Source organism: Micrasema longulum, unplaced genomic scaffold (assembly GCF_059751315.1).
Source record: "Micrasema longulum isolate JH-2025_06_02 unplaced genomic scaffold, ASM5975131v1 h1tg003373l, whole genome shotgun sequence".
Classification (NCBI taxonomy): domain Eukaryota; kingdom Metazoa; phylum Arthropoda; class Insecta; order Trichoptera; family Brachycentridae; genus Micrasema; species Micrasema longulum.
In genome coordinates, this window is record NW_028280445.1 from 7,694 (window position 1) to 30,180 (window position 22,487).

Genomic DNA, 22,487 nt, shown 5'->3' on the forward strand with positions numbered 1-22,487 from the left:
CGATGTATTTACACAACTTCAAAAATGTATAATTATAATTATTACAATGATGACTATGAAAAAAAAATCTCTTTTTTCTTTTTTTTAGTGACGACGCGACGCGACGCGACGCGATGGCCGCAGACTGACTGACGTGACTCTCTCGCGCCGGGTGAGTGTAATCTTATTAGAAATAAACATATATAAAATCTATCTACCTATCTATCTATCACAAGTGCATTTAATATATTTATAATATGTGTAGTATTATTTTATCATAATATATAAAATACACCACCGGGACAAAGGCGTACCTGCGTAATATTCAATATAAAAAAGTAAGGCAATCAATCTCAATCGGTTTGTTTGCGTATACATAAAATAAAAAAATACATCGTAACAATGCAATCGTGTCATAATCTGGCGGTCCTGATAAGGACCTTTGTTTGTCGTCTATGCTGTTATTGTTCTTGCGCGATAGAGTGCGCAGATGATGGTCGTGTGTGGCGGCTGTGACTTCTCACTTGGAGCTGGTGTACTTGGTGACGGCCTTGGTGCCTTCGCTGACGGCGTGCTTGGCCAGCTCTCCGGGCAGCAGGAGCCTGACGGCCGTCTGGATCTCCCTGCTGGTGATGGTGGATCTCTTGTTGTAGTGGGCGAGACGCGACGCCTCGGCGGCGATGCGCTCGAAGATGTCGTTGACGAAGCTGTTCATGATGCTCATGGCCTTGCTGGAGATACCGGTGTCGGGGTGCACCTGTTTCAGCACTTTGTAGATGTAGATTGCGTAGCTCTCCTTCCTCCTGCGCTTGGACTTCTTCTTGTCCCCCTTGGATATGTTCTTCTGGGCCTTGCCAGACTTCTTGGCTGCCTTTCCACTGGTCTTGGGCGGCATTGTCGATTTTTTTCTCCGAGCTTAGCTGAGGCGGCGATACGGCGGAGCGAGCGGTAGCTTATAGCTGATCATTTTTCGACGACCCCATTTTGTCACTTCGGTCGGCGCGTTCCGCAAGGCCGGTCCTATCCCCACTCCCCACTCCGTCGGCGGCGACGCGCCAATGCGGTGAGGGGGACCGACTGCGGCGCGCGCACAGTGGACAGCGTAAATAAGCCCCTCTTAGAATTTTGAACCACAAACACCGCCAGCCACTCGCACGCGCTTCTCGCCCGTGCAGCTCGTATATTTTTAAAGACAAACCCAGTTCGCCATGTCCGGTCGCGGAAAGGGAGGAAAGGTCAAGGGAAAGGCAAAGTCGCGCTCCAACCGCGCGGGGCTCCAGTTCCCCGTCGGCCGTATCCACAGGCTTCTCAGGAAGGGCAACTACGCCGAGAGGGTGGGAGCCGGCGCGCCCGTCTACCTCGCCGCCGTGATGGAGTACCTGGCCGCTGAGGTGCTCGAGTTGGCCGGCAACGCCGCCAGGGACAACAAGAAGACCAGGATCATTCCCAGGCATCTGCAGCTGGCCATCCGCAACGACGAGGAGCTTAACAAACTGCTCTCGGGCGTGACCATCGCCCAGGGAGGTGTACTGCCCAACATCCAGGCGGTGCTCCTGCCCAAGAAGACAGAGAAGAAGGCTTAAGTCGTGCACTCCGTCACCACGTATCACGATAACCGCCACCGATTGCCTGATTGCCTGCCGACGAAATGAAATTATAAATAAAGGTCCTTTTCAGGGCCGCCACATTGCGATGCGTTTGTCCCGGCCGTTAGGTGTATTTTATTATTATTATTATTATTATTATTTATATTATTTCTTTTAAAAAAAAACATCTATAATATTATATATTTGAATGTTTATTTTTATAAAGTAATTGATATGTATTGTAAATACTTTACCGTACATTTTATTTCAGTTTTTTTTTTTGTTATTATTTTACCGTGTTAATAAATTCCTATTTTATATAGGTAGGTAGGTAGGTAGATAGATAGATAGATGGATACATAGATACATACATAATCCATAGTAAAAAAATAACATAATATGTGTAAATAGAAGGCTGTTTTTTCAAAATAAAGGAACACCCATGTAAATATCTATTTTACAATGTTGATTGTAAGAAATTGCAAATGGCAATAAGTCCGCCATTTAACTGTGTATACATTTTAGTACGTATGGCGTTCTATATTACGGTTAATAAAGATTTATTATTAATATTAACGATTAACGGGGGGGAAAAAAAACGTGTCATATTCTCAATAATGTTTAACATGACTTCTTAAAATTATATAACTTCTCTTAACGTTTTTCCTTTTATATTTTTTTTTATGTAAAAATACAAAAAAATAATAATAAAAAATAAAATTAATCCCGGCAGCGAATAAAAGTTGAAACGATCAATTAATCATGTACATGTGGCGGTCCTGAAAAGGACCATTTTAGAGACGCATCGTGCTGCAGCCAAGTTCGAAGACAATGATAATACAACATTCATTATAAAATCATCATCCGTTGCTGTTGGGTGGGGGGCGGCGGTGATGTTTAAGCGCGCTCGCCGCGGATACGCCTGGCCAGCTGGATGTCCTTGGGCATGATGGTGACGCGCTTGGCGTGGATGGCGCACAGGTTCGTGTCCTCGAACAGGCCGACCAGGTAGGCCTCGCTGGCCTCCTGAAGGGCCATAACGGCGGAGCTCTGGAAACGGAGGTCCGTCTTGAAGTCCTGGGCGATCTCGCGCACCAGGCGCTGGAAGGGCAGCTTGCGGATGAGGAGCTCGGTGCTCTTCTGGTAGCGACGGATCTCACGGAGAGCCACCGTGCCGGGCCTGTAGCGATGGGGCTTCTTCACGCCTCCGGTGGCGGGGGCGCTCTTGCGCGCCGCCTTGGTGGCCAGCTGCTTCCTGGGCGCCTTCCCTCCGGTGGACTTGCGAGCCGTCTGCTTGGTACGTGCCATTTTATTTGATTTTTTCCGTTTCAAACTATCCGGGCGGAGTAGGTTTATACGAATGCGCTCACTTTTTGAAGATGGCTCCTATTTATCGAAGTTATACGTTTCGCCGTGGAGGGGGACAGGACGGCGCCGATTGGACAATTCAAAAAGACCGCGCGGCATCCGTCCGCTTCCCCCCTTTCCGTCCGTTCCGTTTGTTCCCGTTCGTTTGACTGTTTGAATAGAGAATCGCGAGATGGCTAACTATTTTATGATTAAATGAATAAAATAAATTATCGATAATATAATAAACATATAAATAAATAATAATAATACTAAGTAAAAGGCTGGCTGACTGACAATTTACACGGCGGTTGACGGACTGTCCACGTAGCGTGTTCGTGTGCGTGCGCGTCGTGACTCGGCAGGGGAGACGCAGGCGTCTACGAAGAGCTTAAATAGAGCGTCCGTAAAAATTTCAGCACACTCACTCACAGTTCACTGTCCGGCACGGTCGCACGCCGTGCTCTCGAGTTTTGTTTTTGAGAATATTTGAAGAAAACCACTTGCGAGAATGACCGGTCGCGGAAAGGGAGGAAAAGGCCTGGGAAAAGGAGGCGCCAAGCGTCACAGGAAGGTTCTGCGTGATAACATCCAGGGTATCACGAAGCCCGCCATTCGCCGTCTGGCTCGTCGCGGCGGAGTCAAGCGCATATCCGGCCTGATCTACGAGGAGACACGCGGGGTGCTGAAGGTGTTCCTTGAGAACGTTATCAGAGACGCTGTCACCTACACCGAGCACGCTAAGAGGAAGACTGTCACCGCCATGGACGTCGTCTACGCCCTCAAGCGCCAGGGCCGCACCCTGTACGGTTTCGGAGGTTAAAAAAGAAAATGTCTTCAACTCGCCTGCCCGTTTCCGACAACCATCCACACGATTAAAAAACGGCCCTTGTCAGGGCCAACAATCGCCTCGTCGGTCAGTCAGTCGGTCCCGTTCTGTTAGCCGGCCGTGCATCTGAAAAATAATAATAATATGATAGAAATGCTTTTGAAAAAGAAATACATAATAATAATAATAATAATAATTATCAAATGATTATTTAATTTATAATATTAAAAAAAAAAAATAATATACGAGATTGATGAAGTAAAATATTAATAACTCAATACTCGTCGGTTTCGTACCGTCACAAGTTGGATTATAAACTTATTCTCTCTTCTGATGATGAGATATTTTTTTTTTTTTTTTGCATTAAAATGTGAATAAAAATAATATGTCATATATTATAAAAGAAAAGTCTCACAACTTTCAAGTGAAATATTATTTACCAAATTGTCTATGTTTACTTATATTCTCATTAAAAAAAAATAAATAATAATAAATACCCATCATGACATAAATAATATTATTATGTAGGTATTCTATTACTTTTAAATTTAATAAAATAAATGCACGAAGCTGGCTGGCTAGCTAACCGACGATTCGACATAGAGAGCGCATATGGTAGCCCTGACAAGGGCTTTTTAACTCCTCAAAATTACGGTGTCCATCAACCCCCGCCGTCTTCCGATTCGGGAAGGGGATAAGAATAATAATAGTCGTAGACTCGCCGGCGTCGTCGTCGTTGTCACCGCCTACTTCTTCGGGGCGGCCTTTTTCGCCGCGGGCTTGGCTTTCGGGGCGGCCGCCTTCTTTGGCTTGGGCGCCTTCGGCTTCTTGGTGGGAGGCTTGGCGGTCTTCTTGGCCTTGGTCGGGCTCTTGGCCTTGGCGGGCGCGGCTTTCTTCGCGGCGGCCTTCTTTGCGGGCGAGGCGGCGGCCTTCTTGGCCTTGGCCGGAGCGGCCGCCTTCTTGGCGGGCTTCTTCTTCGAGGCGGCCGAGGAGGAGGCGGACTTGTCGGCGGCCGGCTTCCTCTCCTTCGCGGGGGTGGAGCGCTTCTTGGACGCGGCCGCGGCGGGCTTCTTCTTCTTGGCACCTCCGGCGGACGCCTTCGCCTTGCTAGCTTCCAGCTTGAAGGATCCGGATGCTCCCTTCCCCTTGGTCTGGACGAGGGCGCCGGACTCGACGGCCCCCTTGAGGTACTTCTTGATGAAGGGGGCGAGCTTGTCGGCGTCGACCTTGTAGTTGGCGGAGATGTACTTCTTGATCGCCTGCAGGGAGGAGCCGCCGCGCTCCTTGAGCTCCTTTATCGCGTTGTTCACCATCTCGGAGGTCTTGGGGTGAGAGGGCTTCGCCTTCGGTTTTTTGGAGGCGGCGGCCGAAGCCTTCGCCTTCTTGGCCGGAGTCGCCGGGAGGGGGGACGCTGCCGCTGGCGCTGCTGTGTCTGCCATCTTCTGCTGTAGATATTCTCTGCCGATAATCACACGAAAAAAGCGAGTGTGGCAAAAAGTCACCGTTTGATGGCGCCCTAATCGCGCGAAATTCTGTACTCGAAAATAATTTGTACCGTGTCGCAGTCGGGCTACGCGCGCTTGTCGATTTTGCCGATGAAAAGTGTTGTCATTTATGCTTAGGCGGTCGGACAAAAGGCGTCGCGGGGGCGCAGCCCCGAGGCTGGGACCCTCCGGAATGAGGGGATCCTCCGCGCGGGAGGTCTCGCCGTCGTCGCGCGGCGTCGCCGGGGGCCCGGGCCCCGGGCGCGCGGAGGTGCGGACATTCGGAGGCGCAAATGCGCGAGGGCGGCAGCGTTGGGCGGCGGAAAAGCGGGCGCGAATCCGTCTCCCCGGCAAGTTGGGGCTCCGGGGGGGCACCGACCTCTCGGGGGAGAGCCCGGGCCGCAGTCCGAGGCGGCGGTGGGCGACAGGGGCGGCCGCGGCCCCCGGCACCGGGGCCCCGAAGTGGCCGATCGTAACACACACAAGCGCGCGCTAGCGGACCTACAGATATAACTTCCGAGTTCGAGAGGCGGGCGCGGAGAGAGATCGAGCTGGTCCGGCCCGGCTGCCGATGGAGACGATGTAAAAGGAATAAGACATGTAGGTGATGATATAAGCATTTAAATAAAAGTAAATATGTATTTATGTAAACAAAATATATATTATACAATTATATGTATAATTATTATAATATTATGTTGTATGTATATTTTTTTTGTTACGTTTTTCTTAGTGGCAATCTGTAATTTTATTATGGGAACAATTCCATTTGAGAAAAATGTAATTAAAATGAAAAAAAAAAAAAAAATCAGAGACACAGATGGGGGGGAGGAAGGGAGAGAAAGAAGAAAGATGAAAGAAGAAAGAAAAGAGAAGAGAAGAGAATAAAAAAAAAAAAAAAAAAAAAAAAAAAAAGTCCACAACGAACGTAAAGGAATGCAATGTGACGCGACGCGACGTGACGTAACGTAACGTAACGTAGCGCAACGTAACGTGACGTGACGCAACGCAGGGCAACGCGTCGTCCGGTGAAATTTTTCAGGCTGCGGTTTCTGTCGGTCTCAGATTTTGTTCAGTCGTGGATGATGTCGATTCAAAAGCTAATTTCGACGGCCCTTCAAATTGAAATGAATTATAAAAGTTTGACTGAGCTTTTGAAAGTTTAAGCTCAGTTCCCAAAATGAAAAAGAGGTTTTTAAACTTCCGAAAAGGAAATATAGAAGCTCAAAATAAGACAAAGATTTTTAAACTTCCGAATTAGAAATACAGAAGCTCTATAACGTAACGTACACATAGCATAGAATATTATGCAATACGATACTTCCAGCGCGGCGGAACTATCGTAAAGCAAAAATTATCTAGGGCGATAATTGCACGGGAAACATTCAAATTTAAATTTATATTATGCACTCTATTATATATCAAAGCCATGACCAACGCGCTCGCATAAAAGTTGAATCCGAGAAAGACGTGTAAATTTTTATCTACGTTAAATATAAAATAATGTTTTATCTTAAGGAATTAATCTAGCGAATATGGGCACTGAGCATAGCACAGTAGTACACAGTATTTGTACGGGAATGGCTGGCTATTATGAAGGGTGTGTATAAAACGGTATAATATTCCCAATGAATCATCTGAAAAGGAAGTTCATTATTGACACCACGTACAGAAAACAAAACAAGGCAACGGGAAACAAAAAACAAACGCTACATAATACAACAAGCACATCAACGCCACAATAAGTACATTATTTATGTGACCCCTTGTTTATTTTTTTAATATAATATAGAATAGTAAAATTAAAACCTATGTAAACACAAAAGTAGTCATATCATAAATCATCAGCAAAAATAAAAAAACAATTATGAAATATTTTACACAATCATGAGTAACTAGCGCCATCTGTTATAAATGAGAAAATAATATAAGCAACGATTGCCCGATGGCCGGCTGAACATTATCCCGTTCAACAGATGGCACCTTTCATAATCGTGGAGGGACACGGACGACGGTCGGTCTGTATGCCTGTAACTGGCCTACGGTCAAATGATTTGCTATGTGGGTAAATTCATAATCCATCTACGGATATATCTGCATATTTATTCATAACCTGTCAACGTAGTATCCGAACACTTCCGCGTTGTTATTTTCACATATAAATTATAGATAGATATATAAAACATAAGTGCATGGACAACATACAATTCAAGAAAAACAGTATATTACATATTTGAATTGAACAATTTGTTGAGAAATTGTAAATTTGCTTTCGCTTCGCGCGAAAAAAACAAAAATGATATTTTTATTACATAAGTACATATTTTCTTTGAACGTTTATTATTTTTATTTTCTTTTATTTAGGAAACATACAGTACAGTTACAAAGTTTAATATTTTACACAATTAGACTTAATTCTAATGGACCAGTGAATTTTCCATATTATAAAGCAATTATATGTAAGGTTAATGTTATGAAAGTATAAAAAAGAGAAGGAAAAAGAAAAATATAAATGAAAGTTGTTTAAAAATGAAAATTTAAGTGAAAAAAAAAGATATTTTAAAGTTTGTAGTTTGTAGTGAGTATTTACAAATGGAAATAGTAATTAAAAATTGAAATAAAGAATGAAAAACACGCTCAGATGTAAAAATAAATTAAAATAGTAATAACATTTTTTAAAAAAAGGAAAAACATAAATATACACATATTTATTTTAAGGGATTCAAAGAAACGATGAGAAGAATCCTTAAGTGAAATATAAGACAGTAAATGTTGGTCAATTTAAAAAACATCTTCAAAATTAAACTCACATTATAGTAAGAGCAGCAATATATTGATTTTATTTACATATATAATATAAGTAATTAAAAGTAGTTTAAAAGTATAAAAACATGCCAATGCAGCAGAGAAAAAAAAAGAAAAAATAAAGAAGGAATAACAAGTATTGCAAGTAATCTTTAAAATTTGAAAAAGCAATATAAGTAGAAGATTTTAAACCAAGAGAAGTCGATAAAATTTCATTAAAGCGATTTTAGTAGTAACACAAATTTCAAATGAGAAATTTGATTTATAATAATAATATATTAATTAGGCAACTACTTATATTGCAAGTAAATGAATGAATAACAATAAATATAATATGTCACCGCACATAGTAGGTAAATAATAATTATTCTTCTTCTTCTTAGTTTTCATAAAAAGGTATGTAATAACATGTAGGTATTAACTAATTACCTGACAGTTAATATTGTTTTTGTAATTATCGAAATCAAAGTCAAGTGGACTGCCGCATTAGAAAAAGAGAGAAAAATAGTATATTAATAAAATTCAGTAGGTAATATAATGAACCGGAGAAGGATTTATAGTCATATTATAATAAAATATAATATATTACAGTAGGTACTTACGCCTACCCCCGCCCCCGATTGTCCTGCTGGCCGGCTGGTTCCGCCACCTCCGCCGCGCTCCCCGCGCTGCACTAATTTGAGATGATCCTGTGTTTTAAATGGATATTTATTATTATCCTATTCGAATTTCCAATCAGTCACCTTCGGACCTCGGTGCACGGAATCTCGGGGTAGGTCGGCCGGCCGGCCGGCCGCCCGCCCTGTCGCGGAAAATATTAACGCGGGTTGGTCGGTGTCAAAACGAAAAAAAGTACTCGCCGAATTCGCCACTGCTTGCTTTTCATTATTTCATTCCCGGTACCCGCCTAAATAGGCATTTACCTACCCGATGATTGGTGCAATAATAATTAGTGAAGTGTAGTGTGTGTACCGGTATTTAATCAATATTAATTGTCGTCGTGTTACATTTCAACCCGTATTGTTTATTAATTTGTCAGATTGAAATGATGATGACTTTGAATCTTCTTCCGCACGCGTACATGGTATGTCTCTCGTGTATTATTACAAAAAATATATAATATATCAACGCCGTACTGTGTAATTAATATATATTTATGTCGCTCATATTATATTGTTCAATGAATACGAATATTGTAAATAAAACAACGATTACGCTGGGCCATTATTGTCGATAGTTAGTGCGTAAAAACGACGCATTATCGCCATCTGTGGATGTAAATAAAAAATAAACGCAGGCTCCGTTGGCGTATTTTCATTATGGTATTTTTTATAATATTCAAAGTCGATTTATGATAGCATACATTTTCATTAGCATCGCAAATAAATAGCGCCGTAAATAAATAGCATAAGGAATAAAAACAAACGTAATAATAATATTTAGTTTCTTAAATACGGTTCGATTAAATTTTACCATAGATAGGCACGGCACATTTTATCAAAATGTACATTTCACAGTCGATAGTTTATGTGAGTGCTTCAAAAATATAAAAAAAAAAATAAAAAAAAAAATTTCAGGCACTTCCCTGAACGAACAAATTCTCGATGTATTTACACAACTTCAAAAATGTATAATTATAATTATTACAATGATGACTATGAAAAAAAAATCTCTTTTTTCTTTTTTTTAGTGACGACGCGACGCGACGCGACGCGATGGCCGCAGACTGACTGACGTGACTCTCTCGCGCCGGGTGAGTGTAATCTTATTAGAAATAAACATATATAAAATCTATCTACCTATCTATCTATCACAAGTGCATTTAATATATTTATAATATGTGTAGTATTATTTTATCATAATATATAAAATACACCACCGGGACAAAGGCGTACCTGCGTAATATTCAATATAAAAAAGTAAGGCAATCAATCTCAATCGGTTTGTTTGCGTATACATAAAATAAAAAAATACATCGTAACAATGCAATCGTGTCATAATCTGGCGGTCCTGATAAGGACCTTTGTTTGTCGTCTATGCTGTTATTGTTCTTGCGCGATAGAGTGCGCAGATGATGGTCGTGTGTGGCGGCTGTGACTTCTCACTTGGAGCTGGTGTACTTGGTGACGGCCTTGGTGCCTTCGCTGACGGCGTGCTTGGCCAGCTCTCCGGGCAGCAGGAGCCTGACGGCCGTCTGGATCTCCCTGCTGGTGATGGTGGATCTCTTGTTGTAGTGGGCGAGACGCGACGCCTCGGCGGCGATGCGCTCGAAGATGTCGTTGACGAAGCTGTTCATGATGCTCATGGCCTTGCTGGAGATACCGGTGTCGGGGTGCACCTGTTTCAGCACTTTGTAGATGTAGATTGCGTAGCTCTCCTTCCTCCTGCGCTTGGACTTCTTCTTGTCCCCCTTGGATATGTTCTTCTGGGCCTTGCCAGACTTCTTGGCTGCCTTTCCACTGGTCTTGGGCGGCATTGTCGATTTTTTTCTCCGAGCTTAGCTGAGGCGGCGATACGGCGGAGCGAGCGGTAGCTTATAGCTGATCATTTTTCGACGACCCCATTTTGTCACTTCGGTCGGCGCGTTCCGCAAGGCCGGTCCTATCCCCACTCCCCACTCCGTCGGCGGCGACGCGCCAATGCGGTGAGGGGGACCGACTGCGGCGCGCGCACAGTGGACAGCGTAAATAAGCCCCTCTTAGAATTTTGAACCACAAACACCGCCAGCCACTCGCACGCGCTTCTCGCCCGTGCAGCTCGTATATTTTTAAAGACAAACCCAGTTCGCCATGTCCGGTCGCGGAAAGGGAGGAAAGGTCAAGGGAAAGGCAAAGTCGCGCTCCAACCGCGCGGGGCTCCAGTTCCCCGTCGGCCGTATCCACAGGCTTCTCAGGAAGGGCAACTACGCCGAGAGGGTGGGAGCCGGCGCGCCCGTCTACCTCGCCGCCGTGATGGAGTACCTGGCCGCTGAGGTGCTCGAGTTGGCCGGCAACGCCGCCAGGGACAACAAGAAGACCAGGATCATTCCCAGGCATCTGCAGCTGGCCATCCGCAACGACGAGGAGCTTAACAAACTGCTCTCGGGCGTGACCATCGCCCAGGGAGGTGTACTGCCCAACATCCAGGCGGTGCTCCTGCCCAAGAAGACAGAGAAGAAGGCTTAAGTCGTGCACTCCGTCACCACGTATCACGATAACCGCCACCGATTGCCTGATTGCCTGCCGACGAAATGAAATTATAAATAAAGGTCCTTTTCAGGGCCGCCACATTGCGATGCGTTTGTCCCGGCCGTTAGGTGTATTTTATTATTATTATTATTATTATTATTTATATTATTTCTTTTAAAAAAAAACATCTATAATATTATATATTTGAATGTTTATTTTTATAAAGTAATTGATATGTATTGTAAATACTTTACCGTACATTTTATTTCAGTTTTTTTTTTTTGTTATTATTTTACCGTGTTAATAAATTCCTATTTTATATAGGTAGGTAGGTAGGTAGATAGATAGATAGATGGATACATAGATACATACATAATCCATAGTAAAAAAATAACATAATATGTGTAAATAGAAGGCTGTTTTTTCAAAATAAAGGAACACCCATGTAAATATCTATTTTACAATGTTGATTGTAAGAAATTGCAAATGGCAATAAGTCCGCCATTTAACTGTGTATACATTTTAGTACGTATGGCGTTCTATATTACGGTTAATAAAGATTTATTATTAATATTAACGATTAACGGGGGGGAAAAAAAACGTGTCATATTCTCAATAATGTTTAACATGACTTCTTAAAATTATATAACTTCTCTTAACGTTTTTCCTTTTATATTTTTTTTTATGTAAAAATACAAAAAAATAATAATAAAAAATAAAATTAATCCCGGCAGCGAATAAAAGTTGAAACGATCAATTAATCATGTACATGTGGCGGTCCTGAAAAGGACCATTTTAGAGACGCATCGTGCTGCAGCCAAGTTCGAAGACAATGATAATACAACATTCATTATAAAATCATCATCCGTTGCTGTTGGGTGGGGGGCGGCGGTGATGTTTAAGCGCGCTCGCCGCGGATACGCCTGGCCAGCTGGATGTCCTTGGGCATGATGGTGACGCGCTTGGCGTGGATGGCGCACAGGTTCGTGTCCTCGAACAGGCCGACCAGGTAGGCCTCGCTGGCCTCCTGAAGGGCCATAACGGCGGAGCTCTGGAAACGGAGGTCCGTCTTGAAGTCCTGGGCGATCTCGCGCACCAGGCGCTGGAAGGGCAGCTTGCGGATGAGGAGCTCGGTGCTCTTCTGGTAGCGACGGATCTCACGGAGAGCCACCGTGCCGGGCCTGTAGCGATGGGGCTTCTTCACGCCTCCGGTGGCGGGGGCGCTCTTGCGCGCCGCCTTGGTGGCCAGCTGCTTCCTGGGCGCCTTCCCTCCGGTGGACTTGCGAGCCGTCTGCTTGGTACGTGCCATTTTATTTGATTTTTTCCGTTTCAAACTATCCGGGCGGAGTAGGTTTATACGAATGCGCTCACTTTTTGAAGATGGCTCCTATTTATCGAAGTTATACGTTTCGCCGTGGAGGGGGACAGGACGGCGCCGATTGGACAATTCAAAAAGACCGCGCGGCATCCGTCCGCTTCCCCCCTTTCCGTCCGTTCCGTTTGTTCCCGTTCGTTTGACTGTTTGAATAGAGAATCGCGAGATGGCTAACTATTTTATGATTAAATGAATAAAATAAATTATCGATAATATAATAAACATATAAATAAATAATAATAATACTAAGTAAAAGGCTGGCTGACTGACAATTTACACGGCGGTTGACGGACTGTCCACGTAGCGTGTTCGTGTGCGTGCGCGTCGTGACTCGGCAGGGGAGACGCAGGCGTCTACGAAGAGCTTAAATAGAGCGTCCGTAAAAATTTCAGCACACTCACTCACAGTTCACTGTCCGGCACGGTCGCACGCCGTGCTCTCGAGTTTTGTTTTTGAGAATATTTGAAGAAAACCACTTGCGAGAATGACCGGTCGCGGAAAGGGAGGAAAAGGCCTGGGAAAAGGAGGCGCCAAGCGTCACAGGAAGGTTCTGCGTGATAACATCCAGGGTATCACGAAGCCCGCCATTCGCCGTCTGGCTCGTCGCGGCGGAGTCAAGCGCATATCCGGCCTGATCTACGAGGAGACACGCGGGGTGCTGAAGGTGTTCCTTGAGAACGTTATCAGAGACGCTGTCACCTACACCGAGCACGCTAAGAGGAAGACTGTCACCGCCATGGACGTCGTCTACGCCCTCAAGCGCCAGGGCCGCACCCTGTACGGTTTCGGAGGTTAAAAAAGAAAATGTCTTCAACTCGCCTGCCCGTTTCCGACAACCATCCACACGATTAAAAAACGGCCCTTGTCAGGGCCAACAATCGCCTCGTCGGTCAGTCAGTCGGTCCCGTTCTGTTAGCCGGCCGTGCATCTGAAAAATAATAATAATATGATAGAAATGCTTTTGAAAAAGAAATACATAATAATAATAATAATAATAATTATCAAATGATTATTTAATTTATAATATTAAAAAAAAAAAATAATAATATACGAGATTGATGAAGTAAAATATTAATAACTCAATACTCGTCGGTTTCGTACCGTCACAAGTTGGATTATAAACTTATTCTCTCTTCTGATGATGAGATATTTTTTTTTTTTTTTTGCATTAAAATGTGAATAAAAATAATATGTCATATATTATAAAAGAAAAGTCTCACAACTTTCAAGTGAAATATTATTTACCAAATTGTCTATGTTTACTTATATTCTCATTAAAAAAAAAAAAATAATAATAAATACCCATCATGACATAAATAATATTATTATGTAGGTATTCTATTACTTTTAAATTTAATAAAATAAATGCACGAAGCTGGCTGGCTAGCTAACCGACGATTCGACATAGAGAGCGCATATGGTAGCCCTGACAAGGGCTTTTTAACTCCTCAAAATTACGGTGTCCATCAACCCCCGCCGTCTTCCGATTCGGGAAGGGGATAAGAATAATAATAGTCGTAGACTCGCCGGCGTCGTCGTCGTTGTCACCGCCTACTTCTTCGGGGCGGCCTTTTTCGCCGCGGGCTTGGCTTTCGGGGCGGCCGCCTTCTTTGGCTTGGGCGCCTTCGGCTTCTTGGTGGGAGGCTTGGCGGTCTTCTTGGCCTTGGTCGGGCTCTTGGCCTTGGCGGGCGCGGCTTTCTTCGCGGCGGCCTTCTTTGCGGGCGAGGCGGCGGCCTTCTTGGCCTTGGCCGGAGCGGCCGCCTTCTTGGCGGGCTTCTTCTTCGAGGCGGCCGAGGAGGAGGCGGACTTGTCGGCGGCCGGCTTCCTCTCCTTCGCGGGGGTGGAGCGCTTCTTGGACGCGGCCGCGGCGGGCTTCTTCTTCTTGGCACCTCCGGCGGACGCCTTCGCCTTGCTAGCTTCCAGCTTGAAGGATCCGGATGCTCCCTTCCCCTTGGTCTGGACGAGGGCGCCGGACTCGACGGCCCCCTTGAGGTACTTCTTGATGAAGGGGGCGAGCTTGTCGGCGTCGACCTTGTAGTTGGCGGAGATGTACTTCTTGATCGCCTGCAGGGAGGAGCCGCCGCGCTCCTTGAGCTCCTTTATCGCGTTGTTCACCATCTCGGAGGTCTTGGGGTGAGAGGGCTTCGCCTTCGGTTTTTTGGAGGCGGCGGCCGAAGCCTTCGCCTTCTTGGCCGGAGTCGCCGGGAGGGGGGACGCTGCCGCTGGCGCTGCTGTGTCTGCCATCTTCTGCTGTAGATATTCTCTGCCGATAATCACACGAAAAAAGCGAGTGTGGCAAAAAGTCACCGTTTGATGGCGCCCTAATCGCGCGAAATTCTGTACTCGAAAATAATTTGTACCGTGTCGCAGTCGGGCTACGCGCGCTTGTCGATTTTGCCGATGAAAAGTGTTGTCATTTATGCTTAGGCGGTCGGACAAAAGGCGTCGCGGGGGCGCAGCCCCGAGGCTGGGACCCTCCGGAATGAGGGGATCCTCCGCGCGGGAGGTCTCGCCGTCGTCGCGCGGCGTCGCCGGGGGCCCGGGCCCCGGGCGCGCGGAGGTGCGGACATTCGGAGGCGCAAATGCGCGAGGGCGGCAGCGTTGGGCGGCGGAAAAGCGGGCGCGAATCCGTCTCCCCGGCAAGTTGGGGCTCCGGGGGGGCACCGACCTCTCGGGGGAGAGCCCGGGCCGCAGTCCGAGGCGGCGGTGGGCGACAGGGGCGGCCGCGGCCCCCGGCACCGGGGCCCCGAAGTGGCCGATCGTAACACACACAAGCGCGCGCTAGCGGACCTACAGATATAACTTCCGAGTTCGAGAGGCGGGCGCGGAGAGAGATCGAGCTGGTCCGGCCCGGCTGCCGATGGAGACGATGTAAAAGGAATAAGACATGTAGGTGATGATATAAGCATTTAAATAAAAGTAAATATGTATTTATGTAAACAAAATATATATTATACAATTATATGTATAATTATTATAATATTATGTTGTATGTATATTTTTTTTGTTACGTTTTTCTTAGTGGCAATCTGTAATTTTATTATGGGAACAATTCCATTTGAGAAAAATGTAATTAAAATGAAAAAAAAAAAAAAAATCAGAGACACAGATGGGGGGGAGGAAGGGAGAGAAAGAAGAAAGATGAAAGAAGAAAGAAAAGAGAAGAGAAGAGAATAAAAAAAAAAAAAAAAAAAAAAAAAAAAAGTCCACAACGAACGTAAAGGAATGCAATGTGACGCGACGCGACGTGACGTAACGTAACGTAACGTAGCGCAACGTAACGTGACGTGACGCAACGCAGGGCAACGCGTCGTCCGGTGAAATTTTTCAGGCTGCGGTTTCTGTCGGTCTCAGATTTTGTTCAGTCGTGGATGATGTCGATTCAAAAGCTAATTTCGACGGCCCTTCAAATTGAAATGAATTATAAAAGTTTGACTGAGCTTTTGAAAGTTTAAGCTCAGTTCCCAAAATGAAAAAGAGGTTTTTAAACTTCCGAAAAGGAAATATAGAAGCTCAAAATAAGACAAAGATTTTTAAACTTCCGAATTAGAAATACAGAAGCTCTATAACGTAACGTACACATAGCATAGAATATTATGCAATACGATACTTCCAGCGCGGCGGAACTATCGTAAAGCAAAAATTATCTAGGGCGATAATTGCACGGGAAACATTCAAATTTAAATTTATATTATGCACTCTATTATATATCAAAGCCATGACCAACGCGCTCGCATAAAAGTTGAATCCGAGAAAGACGTGTAAATTTTTATCTACGTTAAATATAAAATAATGTTTTATCTTAAGGAATTAATCTAGCGAATATGGGCACTGAGCATAGCACAGTAGTACACAGTATTTGTACGGGAATGGCTGGCTATTATGAAGGGTGTGTATAAAACGGTATAATATTCCCAATGAATCATCTGAAAAGGAAGTTCATTATTGACACCACGTACAGAAAACAAAACAAGGCAACGGGAAACAAAAAACAAACGCTACATAATACAACAAGCACATCAACGCCACAATAAGTACATTATTTATGTGACCCCTTGTTTATTTTTTTAATATAATATAGAATAGTAAAATTAAAACCTATGTAAACACAAAAGTAGTCATATCATAAATCATCAGCAAAAATAAAAAAACAATTATGAAATATTTTACACAATCATGAGTAACTAGCGCCATCTGTTATAAATGAGAAAATAATATAAGCAACGATTGCCCGATGGCCGGCTGAACATTATCCCGTTCAACAGATGGCACCTTTCATAATCGTGGAGGGACACGGACGACGGTCGGTCTGTATGCCTGTAACTGGCCTACGGTCAAATGATTTGCTATGTGGGTAAATTCATAATCCATCTACGGATATATCTGCATATTTATTCATAACCTGTCAACGTAGTATCCGAACACTTCCGCGTTGTTATTTTCACATATAAATTATAGATAGATATATAAAACATAAGTGCATGGACAACATACAATTCAAGAAAAACAGTATATTACATATTTGAATTGAACAATTTGTTGAGAAATTGTAAATTTGCTTTCGCTTCGCGCGAAAAAAACAAAAATGATATTTTTATTACATAAGTACATATTTTCTTTGAACGTTTATTATTTTTATTTTCTTTTATTTAGGAAACATACAGTACAGTTACAAAGTTTAATATTTTACACAATTAGACTTAATTCTAATGGACCAGTGAATTTTCCATATTATAAAGCAATTATATGTAAGGTTAATGTTATGAAAGTATAAAAAAGAGAAGGAAAAAGAAAAATATAAATGAAAGTTGTTTAAAAATGAAAATTTAAGTGAAAAAAAAAGATATTTTAAAGTTTGTAGTTTGTAGTGAGTATTTACAAATGGAAATAGTAATTAAAAATTGAAATAAAGAATGAAAAACACGCTCAGATGTAAAAATAAATTAAAATAGTAATAACATTTTTTAAAAAAAGGAAAAACATAAATATACACATATTTATTTTAAGGGATTCAAAGAAACGATGAGAAGAATCCTTAAGTGAAATATAAGACAGTAAATGTTGGTCAATTTAAAAAACATCTTCAAAATTAAACTCACATTATAGTAAGAGCAGCAATATATTGATTTTATTTACATATATAATATAAGTAATTAAAAGTAGTTTAAAAGTATAAAAACATGCCAATGCAGCAGAGAAAAAAAAAGAAAAAATAAAGAAGGAATAACAAGTATTGCAAGTAATCTTTAAAATTTGAAAAAGCAATATAAGTAGAAGATTTTAAACCAAGAGAAGTCGATAAAATTTCATTAAAGCGATTTTAGTAGTAACACAAATTTCAAATGAGAAATTTGATTTATAATAATAATATATTAATTAGGCAACTACTTATATTGCAAGTAAATGAATGAATAACAATAAATATAATATGTCACCGCACATAGTAGGTAAATAATAATTATTCTTCTTCTTCTTAGTTTTCATAAAAAGGTATGTAATAACATGTAGGTATTAACTAATTACCTGACAGTTAATATTGTTTTTGTAATTATCGAAATCAAAGTCAAGTGGACTGCCGCATTAGAAAAAGAGAGAAAAATAGTATATTAATAAAATTCAGTAGGTAATATAATGAACCGGAGAAGGATTTATAGTCATATTATAATAAAATATAATATATTACAGTAGGTACTTACGCCTACCCCCGCCCCCGATTGTCCTGCTGGCCGGCTGGTTCCGCCACCTCCGCCGCGCTCCCCGCGCTGCACTAATTTGAGATGATCCTGTGTTTTAAATGGATATTTATTATTATCCTATTCGAATTTCCAATCAGTCACCTTCGGACCTCGGTGCACGGAATCTCGGGGTAGGTCGGCCGGCCGGCCGGCCGCCCGCCCTGTCGCGGAAAATATTAACGCGGGTTGGTCGGTGTCAAAACGAAAAAAAGTACTCGCCGAATTCGCCACTGCTTGCTTTTCATTATTTCATTCCCGGTACCCGCCTAAATAGGCATTTACCTACCCGATGATTGGTGCAATAATAATTAGTGAAGTGTAGTGTGTGTACCGGTATTTAATCAATATTAATTGTCGTCGTGTTACATTTCAACCCGTATTGTTTATTAATTTGTCAGATTGAAATGATGATGACTTTGAATCTTCTTCCGCACGCGTACATGGTATGTCTCTCGTGTATTATTACAAAAAATATATAATATATCAACGCCGTACTGTGTAATTAATATATATTTATGTCGCTCATATTATATTGTTCAATGAATACGAATATTGTAAATAAAACAACGATTACGCTGGGCCATTATTGTCGATAGTTAGTGCGTAAAAACGACGCATTATCGCCATCTGTGGATGTAAATAAAAAATAAACGCAGGCTCCGTTGGCGTATTTTCATTATGGTATTTTTTATAATATTCAAAGTCGATTTATGATAGCATACATTTTCATTAGCATCGCAAATAAATAGCGCCGTAAATAAATAGCATAAGGAATAAAAACAAACGTAATAATAATATTTAGTTTCTTAAATACGGTTCGATTAAATTTTACCATAGATAGGCACGGCACATTTTATCAAAATGTACATTTCACAGTCGATAGTTTATGTGAGTGCTTCAAAAATATAAAAAAAAAAAAAAAAAAAAAAATTTCAGGCACTTCCCTGAACGAACAAATTCTCGATGTATTTACACAACTTCAAAAATGTATAATTATAATTATTACAATGATGACTATGAAAAAAAAATCTCTTTTTTCTTTTTTTTAGTGACGACGCGACGCGACGCGACGCGATGGCCGCAGACTGACTGACGTGACTCTCTCGCGCCGGGTGAGTGTAATCTTATTAGAAATAAACATATATAAAATCTATCTACCTATCTATCTATCACAAGTGCATTTAATATATTTATAATATGTGTAGTATTATTTTATCATAATATATAAAATACACCACCGGGACAAAGGCGTACCTGCGTAATATTCAATATAAAAAAGTAAGGCAATCAATCTCAATCGGTTTGTTTGCGTATACATAAAATAAAAAAATACATCGTAACAATGCAATCGTGTCATAATCTGGCGGTCCTGATAAGGACCTTTGTTTGTCGTCTATGCTGTTATTGTTCTTGCGCGATAGAGTGCGCAGATGATGGTCGTGTGTGGCGGCTGTGACTTCTCACTTGGAGCTGGTGTACTTGGTGACGGCCTTGGTGCCTTCGCTGACGGCGTGCTTGGCCAGCTCTCCGGGCAGCAGGAGCCTGACGGCCGTCTGGATCTCCCTGCTGGTGATGGTGGATCTCTTGTTGTAGTGGGCGAGACGCGACGCCTCGGCGGCGATGCGCTCGAAGATGTCGTTGACGAAGCTGTTCATGATGCTCATGGCCTTGCTGGAGATACCGGTGTCGGGGTGCACCTGTTTCAGCACTTTGTAGATGTAGATTGCGTAGCTCTCCTTCCTCCTGCGCTTGGACTTCTTCTTGTCCCCCTTGGATATGTTCTTCTGGGCCTTGCCAGACTTCTTGGCTGCCTTTCCACTGGTCTTGGGCGGCATTGTCGATTTTTTTCTCCGAGCTTAGCTGAGGCGGCGATACGGCGGAGCGAGCGGTAGCTTATAGCTGATCATTTTTCGACGACCCCATTTTGTCACTTCGGTCGGCGCGTTCCGCAAGGCCGGTCCTATCCCCACTCCCCACTCCGTCGGCGGCGACGCGCCAATGCGGTGAGGGGGACCGACTGCGGCGCGCGCACAGTGGACAGCGTAAATAAGCCCCTCTTAGAATTTTGAACCACAAACACCGCCAGCCACTCGCACGCGCTTCTCGCCCGTGCAGCTCGTATATTTTTAAAGACAAACCCAGTTCGCCATGTCCGGTCGCGGAAAGGGAGGAAAGGTCAAGGGAAAGGCAAAGTCGCGCTCCAACCGCGCGGGGCTCCAGTTCCCCGTCGGCCGTATCCACAGGCTTCTCAGGAAGGGCAACTACGCCGAGAGGGTGGGAGCCGGCGCGCCCGTCTACCTCGCCGCCGTGATGGAGTACCTGGCCGCTGAGGTGCTCGAGTTGGCCGGCAACGCCGCCAGGGACAACAAGAAGACCAGGATCATTCCCAGGCATCTGCAGCTGGCCATCCGCAACGACGAGGAGCTTAACAAACTGCTCTCGGGCGTGACCATCGCCCAGGGAGGTGTACTGCCCAACATCCAGGCGGTGCTCCTGCCCAAGAAGACAGAGAAGAAGGCTTAAGTCGTGCACTCCGTCACCACGTATCACGATAACCGCCACCGATTGCCTGATTGCCTGCCGACGAAATGAAATTATAAATAAAGGTCCTTTTCAGGGCCGCCACATTGCGATGCGTTTGTCCCGGCCGTTAGGTGTATTTTATTATTATTATTATTATTATTATTTATATTATTTCTTTTAAAAAAAAACATCTATAATATTATATATTTGAATGTTTATTTTTATAAAGTAATTGATATGTATTGTAAATACTTTACCGTACATTTTATTTCAGTTTTTTTTTTTGTTATTATTTTACCGTGTTAATAAATTCCTATTTTATATAGGTAGGTAGGTAGGTAGATAGATAGATAGATGGATACATAGATACATACATAATCCATAGTAAAAAAATAACATAATATGTGTAAATAGAAGGCTGTTTTTTCAAAATAAAGGAACACCCATGTAAATATCTATTTTACAATGTTGATTGTAAGAAATTGCAAATGGCAATAAGTCCGCCATTTAACTGTGTATACATTTTAGTACGTATGGCGTTCTATATTACGGTTAATAAAGATTTATTATTAATATTAACGATTAACGGGGGGGAAAAAAAACGTGTCATATTCTCAATAATGTTTAACATGACTTCTTAAAATTATATAACTTCTCTTAACGTTTTTCCTTTTATATTTTTTTTTATGTAAAAATACAAAAAAATAATAATAAAAAATAAAATTAATCCCGGCAGCGAATAAAAGTTGAAACGATCAATTAATCATGTACATGTGGCGGTCCTGAAAAGGACCATTTTAGAGACGCATCGTGCTGCAGCCAAGTTCGAAGACAATGATAATACAACATTCATTATAAAATCATCATCCGTTGCTGTTGGGTGGGGGGCGGCGGTGATGTTTAAGCGCGCTCGCCGCGGATACGCCTGGCCAGCTGGATGTCCTTGGGCATGATGGTGACGCGCTTGGCGTGGATGGCGCACAGGTTCGTGTCCTCGAACAGGCCGACCAGGTAGGCCTCGCTGGCCTCCTGAAGGGCCATAACGGCGGAGCTCTGGAAACGGAGGTCCGTCTTGAAGTCCTGGGCGATCTCGCGCACCAGGCGCTGGAAGGGCAGCTTGCGGATGAGGAGCTCGGTGCTCTTCTGGTAGCGACGGATCTCACGGAGAGCCACCGTGCCGGGCCTGTAGCGATGGGGCTTCTTCACGCCTCCGGTGGCGGGGGCGCTCTTGCGCGCCGCCTTGGTGGCCAGCTGCTTCCTGGGCGCCTTCCCTCCGGTGGACTTGCGAGCCGTCTGCTTGGTACGTGCCATTTTATTTGATTTTTTCCGTTTCAAACTATCCGGGCGGAGTAGGTTTATACGAATGCGCTCACTTTTTGAAGATGGCTCCTATTTATCGAAGTTATACGTTTCGCCGTGGAGGGGGACAGGACGGCGCCGATTGGACAATTCAAAAAGACCGCGCGGCATCCGTCCGCTTCCCCCCTTTCCGTCCGTTCCGTTTGTTCCCGTTCGTTTGACTGTTTGAATAGAGAATCGCGAGATGGCTAACTATTTTATGATTAAATGAATAAAATAAATTATCGATAATATAATAAACATATAAATAAATAATAATAATACTAAGTAAAAGGCTGGCTGACTGACAATTTACACA

The 22,487-nt window shown here is 43.2% G+C and overlaps 13 protein-coding genes across 13 annotated transcripts; 5 read left to right on the plus strand and 8 right to left on the minus strand.

The window, feature by feature from the left end:
* Positions 1–242: 242 nt before the first annotated feature.
* LOC148270816 (histone H2B) lies at positions 243–1,007 on the minus strand. The gene has a single exon (XM_088242163.1). It carries the CDS (start codon positions 872–874, stop codon positions 500–502), a length of 375 nt encoding a protein of 124 aa, XP_088098289.1. The 5' UTR covers positions 875–1,007; the 3' UTR covers positions 243–499.
* A 69-nt stretch (positions 1,008–1,076) lies between these two features.
* On the plus strand, positions 1,077–1,662 carry LOC148270817 (histone H2A). The gene has a single exon (XM_088242162.1). The coding sequence runs from the start codon at positions 1,188–1,190 to the stop codon at positions 1,560–1,562; it is 375 nt and encodes a 124-aa protein (XP_088098288.1). The 5' UTR covers positions 1,077–1,187; the 3' UTR covers positions 1,563–1,662.
* Positions 1,663–1,743: 81 nt separating this feature from the next.
* Positions 1,744–3,055, minus strand: LOC148270818 (histone H3). Its single transcript, XM_088242161.1, has one exon. It carries the CDS (start codon positions 2,871–2,873, stop codon positions 2,463–2,465), a length of 411 nt encoding a protein of 136 aa, XP_088098287.1. The 5' UTR covers positions 2,874–3,055; the 3' UTR covers positions 1,744–2,462.
* Positions 3,056–3,250: 195 nt separating this feature from the next.
* On the plus strand, positions 3,251–3,912 carry LOC148270819 (histone H4). The gene has a single exon (XM_088242164.1). The coding sequence runs from the start codon at positions 3,424–3,426 to the stop codon at positions 3,733–3,735; it is 312 nt and encodes a 103-aa protein (XP_088098290.1). The 5' UTR covers positions 3,251–3,423; the 3' UTR covers positions 3,736–3,912.
* Positions 3,913–4,369: 457 nt separating this feature from the next.
* Positions 4,370–5,758, minus strand: LOC148270820 (uncharacterized). The gene has a single exon (XM_088242171.1). The coding sequence runs from the start codon at positions 5,178–5,180 to the stop codon at positions 4,488–4,490; it is 693 nt and encodes a 230-aa protein (XP_088098297.1). The 5' UTR covers positions 5,181–5,758; the 3' UTR covers positions 4,370–4,487.
* A 4,065-nt stretch (positions 5,759–9,823) lies between these two features.
* On the minus strand, positions 9,824–10,639 carry LOC148270821 (histone H2B). Its single transcript, XM_088242167.1, has one exon. It carries the CDS (start codon positions 10,504–10,506, stop codon positions 10,132–10,134), a length of 375 nt encoding a protein of 124 aa, XP_088098293.1. The 5' UTR covers positions 10,507–10,639; the 3' UTR covers positions 9,824–10,131.
* Positions 10,640–10,708: 69 nt separating this feature from the next.
* On the plus strand, positions 10,709–11,294 carry LOC148270822 (histone H2A). Its single transcript, XM_088242166.1, has one exon. The coding sequence runs from the start codon at positions 10,820–10,822 to the stop codon at positions 11,192–11,194; it is 375 nt and encodes a 124-aa protein (XP_088098292.1). The 5' UTR covers positions 10,709–10,819; the 3' UTR covers positions 11,195–11,294.
* An 81-nt stretch (positions 11,295–11,375) lies between these two features.
* Positions 11,376–12,688, minus strand: LOC148270823 (histone H3). Its single transcript, XM_088242165.1, has one exon. The coding sequence runs from the start codon at positions 12,504–12,506 to the stop codon at positions 12,096–12,098; it is 411 nt and encodes a 136-aa protein (XP_088098291.1). The 5' UTR covers positions 12,507–12,688; the 3' UTR covers positions 11,376–12,095.
* A 195-nt stretch (positions 12,689–12,883) lies between these two features.
* On the plus strand, positions 12,884–13,545 carry LOC148270824 (histone H4). The gene has a single exon (XM_088242169.1). It carries the CDS (start codon positions 13,057–13,059, stop codon positions 13,366–13,368), a length of 312 nt encoding a protein of 103 aa, XP_088098295.1. The 5' UTR covers positions 12,884–13,056; the 3' UTR covers positions 13,369–13,545.
* Positions 13,546–14,005: 460 nt separating this feature from the next.
* On the minus strand, positions 14,006–15,394 carry LOC148270825 (uncharacterized). The gene has a single exon (XM_088242170.1). It carries the CDS (start codon positions 14,814–14,816, stop codon positions 14,124–14,126), a length of 693 nt encoding a protein of 230 aa, XP_088098296.1. The 5' UTR covers positions 14,817–15,394; the 3' UTR covers positions 14,006–14,123.
* Positions 15,395–19,510: 4,116 nt separating this feature from the next.
* Positions 19,511–20,275, minus strand: LOC148270826 (histone H2B). Its single transcript, XM_088242174.1, has one exon. It carries the CDS (start codon positions 20,140–20,142, stop codon positions 19,768–19,770), a length of 375 nt encoding a protein of 124 aa, XP_088098300.1. The 5' UTR covers positions 20,143–20,275; the 3' UTR covers positions 19,511–19,767.
* A 69-nt stretch (positions 20,276–20,344) lies between these two features.
* LOC148270827 (histone H2A) lies at positions 20,345–20,930 on the plus strand. The gene has a single exon (XM_088242173.1). The coding sequence runs from the start codon at positions 20,456–20,458 to the stop codon at positions 20,828–20,830; it is 375 nt and encodes a 124-aa protein (XP_088098299.1). The 5' UTR covers positions 20,345–20,455; the 3' UTR covers positions 20,831–20,930.
* Positions 20,931–21,014: 84 nt separating this feature from the next.
* LOC148270828 (histone H3) lies at positions 21,015–22,332 on the minus strand. The gene has a single exon (XM_088242172.1). It carries the CDS (start codon positions 22,139–22,141, stop codon positions 21,731–21,733), a length of 411 nt encoding a protein of 136 aa, XP_088098298.1. The 5' UTR covers positions 22,142–22,332; the 3' UTR covers positions 21,015–21,730.
* Between the last annotated feature and the right edge of the window lie 155 nt (positions 22,333–22,487).

What these genes read in the sequence shown, in the direction of transcription:
- LOC148270816 (XM_088242163.1), bottom strand. Translation starts at nt 874, where the DNA reads ATGCCGCCCAAGACCAGTGGAAAGGCAGCCAAGAAGTCTGGCAAGGCC.
- LOC148270817 (XM_088242162.1), top strand. Translation starts at nt 1,188, where the DNA reads ATGTCCGGTCGCGGAAAGGGAGGAAAGGTCAAGGGAAAGGCAAAGTCG.
- LOC148270818 (XM_088242161.1), bottom strand. Translation starts at nt 2,873, where the DNA reads ATGGCACGTACCAAGCAGACGGCTCGCAAGTCCACCGGAGGGAAGGCG.
- LOC148270819 (XM_088242164.1), top strand. Translation starts at nt 3,424, where the DNA reads ATGACCGGTCGCGGAAAGGGAGGAAAAGGCCTGGGAAAAGGAGGCGCC.
- LOC148270820 (XM_088242171.1), bottom strand. Translation starts at nt 5,180, where the DNA reads ATGGCAGACACAGCAGCGCCAGCGGCAGCGTCCCCCCTCCCGGCGACT.
- LOC148270821 (XM_088242167.1), bottom strand. Translation starts at nt 10,506, where the DNA reads ATGCCGCCCAAGACCAGTGGAAAGGCAGCCAAGAAGTCTGGCAAGGCC.
- LOC148270822 (XM_088242166.1), top strand. Translation starts at nt 10,820, where the DNA reads ATGTCCGGTCGCGGAAAGGGAGGAAAGGTCAAGGGAAAGGCAAAGTCG.
- LOC148270823 (XM_088242165.1), bottom strand. Translation starts at nt 12,506, where the DNA reads ATGGCACGTACCAAGCAGACGGCTCGCAAGTCCACCGGAGGGAAGGCG.
- LOC148270824 (XM_088242169.1), top strand. Translation starts at nt 13,057, where the DNA reads ATGACCGGTCGCGGAAAGGGAGGAAAAGGCCTGGGAAAAGGAGGCGCC.
- LOC148270825 (XM_088242170.1), bottom strand. Translation starts at nt 14,816, where the DNA reads ATGGCAGACACAGCAGCGCCAGCGGCAGCGTCCCCCCTCCCGGCGACT.
- LOC148270826 (XM_088242174.1), bottom strand. Translation starts at nt 20,142, where the DNA reads ATGCCGCCCAAGACCAGTGGAAAGGCAGCCAAGAAGTCTGGCAAGGCC.
- LOC148270827 (XM_088242173.1), top strand. Translation starts at nt 20,456, where the DNA reads ATGTCCGGTCGCGGAAAGGGAGGAAAGGTCAAGGGAAAGGCAAAGTCG.
- LOC148270828 (XM_088242172.1), bottom strand. Translation starts at nt 22,141, where the DNA reads ATGGCACGTACCAAGCAGACGGCTCGCAAGTCCACCGGAGGGAAGGCG.